The sequence below is a fragment of the Manis pentadactyla genome, chromosome 4, assembly GCF_030020395.1.
Source record: "Manis pentadactyla isolate mManPen7 chromosome 4, mManPen7.hap1, whole genome shotgun sequence".
Classification (NCBI taxonomy): domain Eukaryota; kingdom Metazoa; phylum Chordata; class Mammalia; order Pholidota; family Manidae; genus Manis; species Manis pentadactyla.
In genome coordinates, this window is record NC_080022.1 from 35,048,802 (window position 1) to 35,057,839 (window position 9,038).

At 47.0% G+C, this 9,038-nt stretch overlaps 1 protein-coding gene across 8 annotated transcripts in view; it reads left to right on the plus strand.

Annotated features, from left to right (window-relative positions):
* The window catches only part of ARMH1 (armadillo like helical domain containing 1), a 54,626-nt gene that overhangs the window by 20,726 nt on the left and 24,862 nt on the right, over positions 1-9,038 (plus strand). For all 8 annotated transcript variants that reach the window (XM_057500133.1, XM_036893150.2, XM_057500135.1 and 5 more), the window contains exon 6: positions 1,272-1,356. In XM_057500133.1, the coding sequence (XP_057356116.1) occupies positions 1,272-1,356 (85 nt within the window). The remainder of the gene's footprint in view (positions 1-1,271; positions 1,357-9,038) is intronic.

A 9,038-nucleotide genomic window follows, 5' to 3' on the forward strand; every position in this document is an offset into this window, starting at 1 on the left:
CCAGTGGACAGTAGAAAACAAAAGCCTACAGCTCCAGAGAGAGACCTGAAATGAGGACGCACTTTGGATTCCATGAGCAGAGAAGTGCCCCCTGGCAACGGAAACAAATAAGATCACCCAGGTAGCATGTACCAAGTCAGAAGAAAAGGAGCACTGCCAACCTTTAAGAGATGAGCTGAGGAAGAAGGTCCAGCAAAACAGAGCTGACAATCATTATTATTTCTAGTTTCCATTTGTTAAGTGCCTCCTACATGCCAGGAACTGTTAGGGGCGCCTTACACTGTTTCTTTTAGTCTTCACAATAGGTGATGAAGGCAGATGATATTATCCCCATTTTAAAGATGATGGAACTAAGCCCTGGGGATGTTCAGTGACTTATTTAAGGCCACACACTAAGTAAGAGGCACTTACTAAGAGGGCGTTTAACTCCAGCTCCAATTCCAAAGTCCTTGTTCTTTCCATATACTGCTCTGCCTCTTTGAAAAGAACAATGGAAGCCATAAAAGGAAAACAGACAAAAAACAGGGCTGCAAAAATGAAGGGAAAAGTTTCAATATGGAGAACACGATCAGCTGGGTCAAATACCACCGAGAGATTAAGTGTGAGTAGACCAGGATGATGGTACCAGCAGGAAACGTTTTTGGTGAATTAGGCCCCTGCCCTTGGCAGGAAAAATAAGTTGCATCAGATTGTCTAAAGATGCTCAGAGGATGAAGGAGTGGCTTCCCCTAGGAAGCTTGGGTGTAAAGGGAAAAAAGAACAATAGTGAGAGAAAATAGGTTGAAGGATAATTTTGTTCCATGTGGGTGAGCTAGCGGGTGGTTAACGCTGCAGGCCCAGAAACAAAGCCTGGATAAAGGCTGAAGAGGTGGGAAAGAGGGTTTCCCTGACTGCGCAGCTCTGGAGGAGAGAAGATTTAGGATCTAGGTTCCACACTACCCTCAGCCTGTGCCCACCCTCCCCTCAGCAAGGCAGCCAGCTTTTCCCTGCACCTCTGGCAGGTAGCCAACCAACCTCAACGGACTGCCTCCCAAGCTAGAGGGTCGGTGGCAACCTCAGCAGGTTCGCGGGCTGATTGCTGGCTGCCCACCTCTGCCCCTCCTCTTGAGAAGAAATGTGCCCCTATGGTGCAAGGCCTTGCTCAGTGACTCACTGCCACCTTCCCTCTTCCATTCAGCCAGGCTGCCAGCTGTTTGGAAGTCTGCTTTTCATTTCTTCCAGGCGGACTAGCTCTAAAGAGTAACCACATGCCCTGTTGTCTGTCTTGTCAGTCGATCATCAGAACCACCCACCCCAGCATCGTGGACCATGTGCTGCAGCTGCTGCGCACGATGCACCTGGAAGTCCAGTATGAAGGTAGGGGAGGCGGCTGGGTCTGCTCCAAGCCCCAGAGTGCAGGTGACAGCAGCAAGTAGACCGATTAGCTCATAAAAGTTTTCTCTTAGTCACAAAGAGCCTTGTTGTGGAGTGTCCTGGGTCACTTGCCAGATGGAAGATGCTGGTTCAGTATTGATCAGCAAGTTATTCAGAAAATGACAGTCCCTTTCTGTACTTTGAATCAGCCACTTAGTGCTTTAACAGTTGTTAGTATCTGCCTGGGTCCAGAGCTTATGTGGGGCTTCCCTTTAAACGGAAATCACCCTGAGGACTGTCCTTCTCCTAAGAAACTAAATTGGGTAATGGTGGTATTAATAAGTTTTCATTTATTCAGTACCCCTATGTGCCAGCCACTTTCCATGCACCATTTCACTTAATTCTCACAATAACTACAAGAGTCCAGAGGCCCACACATAATGGGTATTCAAATGTTCCCATGAATGAATGGTAGGGTTGGTATTTTCACACTTTCAAGCTAAAGCATTGAAGCACAGAGAGATAAGTATGCCTTCCAAGGCTACACAGCTAATTAGATTCAAGCCAGATTTGTCTGACTCCAAAGCATATGCTTAAAACATGTAGCCCGTGGCAAGGAGTTATTTCCTTCCCCGTTCCCACAGTGGTTCAGAGAAGGGGTATTCTGTTTTCAACAGGAGGGATCAAAGAAGGGTTCTCTGAGATGGTGTTGCCTAAGCTGAGCCATGGAGAATGAGAAGGATTTGGGAAGGTAGAAAGGAGCAGAGGAAGGCATTCTGGAAAAGGGAATGGCATACATGAAGGCCTAGACAGAGGGCAGTACAAGATGTGTCTGGGAAATGACAGGTAGGTCATTTGGTAGAGGTCTGGTAGAGTGTCAGTCCAGAAGGATCTAGAAAGGTAGGCTAGGACCAGACGGAGGAGCTTTCAACCCCAGATGCAGTATTGGCACTCCCTCCAGCAGGTGGCGTGGGGCCCGGAGAAGGAATGGGCACAGAGTGGTTGCGCCACCTCAGGAAGATCTCCTGGGTGGTGGTGTGCAAGGTGGGCCAGAGCTGCAAGGAGACTTGTGACGGAGGCCATTCAGAAGGCTTTGCAGGGTGTTCAGACAACAAAGTAAAAATAATGTTCAGGTCTAGTCAGGTGCAGAGGCCCCAGAAGAGAGAGTGGACAGGATGAGGAGGTGCCTGGGTGTGGGGAATGAGGTGGCATGTGGGAGGGCGAATGGCAGGGCCCAGGAGGCCAGCACAGAGGCCCAGTAAGCAGGAAGGTCTGGACGTCAGTACATATCAGGACTCCTGTGCCCAGAATGACAGGCTGAGCCCCAGGGCCAAGAAGTCTGTGAGGGGCAGAAGGAGCGGATCCTGGGGAAGATCAGCAAAGGTCTGGAGACTCACTTCCAGTTTCGGGTATTTTTCGGAGGCAGTGTTGACCTTGAATGTCAACCACATTTTTCCTTCAGCAGCCCATCAGTTTTCTATTTGTCCCCTGCAGGCATGCGTGGGTCTGTGGACCTTGTAGGCTGGGAAGTGATGCTGTGGTGAAATCCATTACCAGCCGGAGCAGAGTCTCTTAGCCTGGAAGGAGTTGCCAGTAAGGGGTGGAGTGGTGGGAGGGACCTTGGTTAAAGTCAGACCCAGGGACAGAAATTTGTCACTGGCGTTGGAGCAAGGGGGTGACTGGAGAGTGGGATCGTGTTAGGAAGCTTAATCAAACAGCTGGAGAACACTGGGTTGGGTGGCCGTGAGGCCGCCTGCCCACACCCCGGCTCCATGTGGCAAACGTGGCCACCCTCCTCACCTGTCACCCCCAGCTTAAGCATTTCCTCTCTGAGGCCTTCCTGACCTGCCTGCAGCCCCTGCCCAGATGTCAGCCCTACCCCCTTTGACAGGATGAGGAGGTGCCTGGGTGTGGGGAATGAGGTGGCATGTGGGAGGGGGAATGGCCCTGTGCCCTCCTTCCCCTCCAGGACCTGCCTCCCCTGAAACAGCCATGCCCAGGATGGTAACGCCCCTCGCATAGACTGCACAGTCTCAGGGCGGCTCTCACTTTGCCCCCAGCACAGCCCTTATCTTATGTTCGGCCCTCGTTAGGCTTGTAGAGGAGGGGGTGAAGGAGCACCGCACATACACACTGCGGTAGTGACTCCTTGCCTGTATCCCTTGCTGCTCCCGACCTCAGCAGCTTCAGGGTAGGGGCTGGGTCTGATGCGTCTGTTTTCCAGCTCAGGGCCTGGAATATAATGGGTGCTCAGTAGGAGTTTGTTGAATACACTTATGAAAAAATGGCTTCGTTTCAGTTTCACTGATAAACCCTCACAAGTTGGAACTGGCCCGGCTCCTTCCCATCTCAGCTCCCTCTGCGTTCCTTATATACCAACTAATCCTGGCGGAGGCAGCAGGAACATAAAACTTTCTCGTTGCCTTTTTGGTTTCACATCTGCTCATATGATAACAGTGAAACTCTGCATCTCAGAGGAAGTTCAGATATGCCAGACTCTTGACAGGCGCTCGCTCATGAGTTGTCTGTTGAATGAATGAATGAATTCCTGTTTTTCACCAGGCACTTCAAAATAGTCTTGAACTGCAAATATAGAGCACGCATATATGGAGATTGTCCACTGGGGGGAGCTGTTTCACGCGGTCGGTGGCGTGGAAATGAAGGGACAGAGCACAGGATTCAGCTTCCACTGAAACTCCTCCAGCGGCAGGAGGTCTTAGATGTGGTCCTAACAGTGATGACTGGAAAGGATCAGAGGTGCATTGGCAACAGTCAGGTCAGAGAAGCCTGGACTGAGAGGAACAGGTGATGTAGTTGTGGACTAACCTTAAAAGAGCAAGGTTGGTTTTTCTTTAAAAAACACATACGATTGAACATCTGTGATGTGCCAAGTACTGGGCTTTGTTTTGTTTTGTTTTGTTTCGTTTTGTTTTTCTCAAATGTACATCATAGTGATTCAACAGTTCCCCATCCCCTCCCTCTTGGTAACTTCTCAGTATCTATGAGTCTACTGCTGTTTTGTTCCTTCTGTTTTACTTTGTTTTTATATTCCAAAAATAAGTGAAATCATATGGTGTTTGTCTTTCTCCACCTGACTTATTTCACTGAGCATAATACCCTCTAGCTCCATCCGTGTTGTTGCAAGTGGCAGGATTTCTTTTCTTCTTAAGGCTAAATAATATTCCATTGTGCAAGTACTGGGGTTTTGACTGTGTTTGTATTGAGGAGAAAAATGGATAGTGTGGTAGGAGGAAGGCAAGGAGCATGAGTGCTCTACCTCCCGTGCTGCATATGATGGGGACCGACAGCCTTCTGCAGAAGGCTACAGGAGGAGCAGAATTCTCAGGAGAGTCCGATGGAGACAGGAGGTGGAGAGGCGTGGGGGCCCAGTGGCTCTTTCCTTTGCAGTGGGCATCGGTGGCAGAGGAGCCAGGTGATGGCCTCACCTCTTTTTTTCATGTAGAACTCCACCTTCCCACCTCCAAATCTACCAGCCTGCCCAACAGGTTCCCCACATTCACGACTCTTTTGCATCACAACAAAGTGTCCCTGCCCTTTTCATAGGCCCCCTCTTCTGCTTCTGCTTATTCTCTGAATCATATTCCCTCAAACACTTCTCTGAGGCAGTGACCCTCTCCCTTTTTCTCAGGACCATCTCCATGGACATGTAAATATGCTGTGTCTCCTATCTTAAAAAAAAAAGAGCCCCTCCATGGTAATCTATAGATTAAAGAGATTTAAAAGACATTTCCCTCAAAAAAGGTAAAGTCATATTATTTAAGAATGCATACCCCCTCCTTGACCCTATCCCTCCAGCTACTCATTTTTCCGTTTTCTTCCTACCTGATCTCTCAGCTGTTTTTGAGCCAGTTGGCCACAGGCTACTCTCTCTTCTCTTGGCTTCTGTGACACCACGTGAAGTTTCCCTCATGCCCACAGCTTTGCCATACTCTCCTTTGCTAGCTTCCCATTTCTCTCCCACTGTCAGGTCAGCCTGCTTCTCATCTTTTTAGCAACACCTTTTCCCTGTGTGATTTTGTCTAGTCCCATGGCTTTACATACCATATATATGTTATATACTCAGATACCAAGTTGTCTGTATGTCTGGTGCTACTCTCCCCCCTGAAATCTCCATGGATATCTAACTGACATCTGAAATTTATAGCCAAAACAGAATTCTTGGTTTTCTTCCCAAAACCAGTTCTTTCTTCAGTTTTCAGTAAAAGGTACCACCACTAACTGATGCTCAAGTAAAAAGTATAGGATGGATACCAGATGACCTGCTTTCTCCCACCTCCCACCCCCTCCCTTCCTCACCAAGTCCTCTACACTCTATCCGCACTTCCCTGTCCCCACTGTGATCGCCCTAGGCTAACCCACCATCCTGTCTCTTAGCTGATCTTTCTGCTTCCATTCTGGCCCCATGTAAATACATTCTCCCACTGCAGGTGGCAGCATCATTTTTTTTTTTTAGGGCTCTAGATACTCTTTATTATTTAGGTGGACATTTTTGTCATGTTTAAAATTACAAGAATCCAAAGGGCTGGAGTGGAATGAAGAGTGCCGACCACAAACGCCAGTTCTGCCCCTCCAGTGAGTAACTCTCAGGTTCCTCCTCGTGATGAGGGGTCATAGCACCTCTCATCCTGTGTGGCAGGGATTTGAAGGAGCATCATCATTTTTAAAATATAAACCAGACAATGTCACTCCTCAGCTTCTCATTGCACCTAGACTGAAATCTAAACACCTGCCATGGCCTGCAAAATTTCTGGAAGGCTTTCCTCCCAGACCTTGGGTTGATGAACAACTTCTCAAACCTCAAGTGCCAGCTCAGATGTCACTTCAGAGAGAGGCCGTGCAACCACTCTCTCTCTAAAGCTTCCCCATTTCCTCCCACCACCCGCCTAGGTCTCTCTCCATCATATCACATCATAGCACTTACCTCCTTCAGAAATTGCCTTGTTTATTTACTTATTTATTGTCTGTCCTCTGTTAGGAAGTTGGCTTCAGAAAGAGCTGAGACTTCATCTTCTTTGTTTACCATTGTATCCCTAGGGCCTAAACAGTACTGGCAGTAGGCTCTTAAATATTTATTGAATGAATGAATGAATTGGGGTGACTGCATGCTGTGTACTCTAATGTATACTGACAGTCGTATTGGAAATAAAATTTGAAATACCTAGTTTTTAAGCCCAGATGGCTAAGTGGGGCCTATGTGTCTTAAATGACCCTTTACTCCCTGAGAGTTCTTAGGGCCAAGGAAGAGGGTTTGGAGAAGAAGGAAAAAAGAGAAGTTTCTGGAGGAGGGTAGAAGATGGTGAGGCCTGTAGAGCTGAAGGTGGATGTTCTGATTACCTATTGCTTATAACAAACCACCCTAAATTTAGTGTTGCAAAACTATCACTATTTTATTCTCACACAGTACTTAGGTCAGGAATTTGAACAGGACACAGTGGAGCGGAGATCCACATTGTCTGGGCCTCACCTGGAAGACAGCTGGGAGCCACAGCTGGAACTAGAGTGAGGCTAGAGAGGATTACTATTACTGATTTTTCCTTTCACCTCAGATTCCCATATTGGCTCCACATGGCACTCCTTCAGATCCTGTTTTTACTTAACATTTTGATACATTCATCATGAGGTTTTTTCACATTCATTTTTTTATTTTTAAGGAAGATTGCTTTAAAGTAATATTTATCTTGATTACTGAGTTTCTTGGCCTTTCCCTTAAATTTTTCATCTGAGGCACATGTCTCACTTGCCTTACCTGAATCCCAGCCTTGGGGTAGCCCCAGGGAGCTGGAATCATTTGGGGACTTGAAGTTGGCTGTCCAGCAGCACCTACATGTGGCCTCTACGCATCATCTAGGCTTCTCAAGCTTGGTGGCTGGATTCCAAGAGGGGGCGGCCAAGAGCAGGCTTCCAAGGACACTGCAGAACTGAAGCTGCCTGGCCTTTTTTGACCCGGCCTCGTAAGTCACACAGCTTCGCTTCCTGCCCATATTCAAGGGAAGCACATAGACCCCACATCTCGGTGGGAAGACGGTCGTAAAATTTTGTGGCCAAGTATTGAAACCACTACAGTGAGATATGTGGGAGCTGGCTCTATGTCTGTCCACATGAGATAAGCTTCCCTTTCTTCCTTTTCCTCCCCTTTTCAATATTTTAATGCAATTTCCTGAAATATGTTTATCTACCAGAGCTGGGTTTCATAAAATTACATTCCCCTCACCTCTGTGCAGGTGCCCCTGGAGGAGGGGTGGGTCAGGAGCACTGCAGGAAATGTGGGGAACACCCTGCCCTTCCAGGTTCTTAAAAAGGAGTGGAGGAGGAAATCTGTGCACCAAGTAATGGCTTTCTAGTCCCCACTGCAGAAGATTCTGGTTGTCCATTCTTAGCTGTGCTGCACTTTGAGGTAGAAATAGTCAAGGAAAGGGTACTGACGCCTACACCCACTAATTTTTGAGGTTTTTTTTTTTTCAAAGAATTGAGATTTTAGAATTTCTTTTAGTGGTGATCCCACTTAACCTAAGAAAGCCAAAATTTAAATTAAGGGAGGACTTCTCCAAAGTGGTCCTGCCTGGAATTTATCTCCATTTATGATTGCTGTGAAGTGAAAAATGGCAGTTTCCTCCCAGGGAGGATTGCTATTCCAGGAATTAGTGGCAGGCAGGGACTTAATCATGACAAGCAATGTAAAGCCACAGAAGTGTCTGCACACTGGCCTCCCTCCCTAGAGAAGAGTAATTTCAAAGTCACAGAAAGTTTTTTGGAAGGAGAAATTAATGAATTATGTTAGGAATCTGAAATGTGTATATGTGTGTAAATAAATTAGTATCTTTTACAAATAAATTATTACCTTAGAATGTTAAAATCACTATGTATGACTTAATTAGAAGAAAGCCAATCATCGTAAATTAATTGCCAAATGCATGCTTGCCAAAAATCAACTGGCCAAATGACCAGTTTACAGAGTGCCCAATTCACCGAATTACCAATTTACTAAAACATGTTTCCTTTCAATATTTGTAAGGTTCATAGCAGCTCCTACTGGTTGTATTGGTAGAGCCTTATAGAACTGGGAGAAGCCACACCTTCTGAGTTCTCAGGACTTCAGACTCTCTCTGCCCCTTCACTGGCCTCTTCTCTCATGCACCCTCTCCCTGTCCCCTCCTCTCAAGGATGAGCAGCCTAGGTCATGCAGTATGGTGACCTCCCACAGGGTCCCTCACCAGGTCCCCTTTCCAAGCCCCCGCTCCTGCCATTGCAGCCACAGAGAGCTTGGGCAGAAACAAATGAAGATTCCTTAAAATGTTGCTGATGAAGTCAGCATGAACACCATTAGATTCAAACTTTGCAAAAATCTACAATCAGTAGATTTGTACTTAAAATGTGCTGTTAAATCAGTCCATCTATATTCATTACCTATTATTATACAACAGATTATCCCAAAATGCAGTGGCTAAAAAAAAATAAACATTTATCATCTCGCACAGTGTTTGAGAGTCAGGAGTCTGGGATGAGCTTCACTTAGTGGTTCAGACTCAGACTGTGTCACGAGGTTGCAGTCAAGCAGGAAGCTGCAGCTGTGCTCATCTGAAGGTGTGATTGGGCCTGGAGGACCCCTTCCAGTGTGGCTAACTCACACACATGGCAAGTTAGTGCCGGGTGCTGACAGAAGGCCT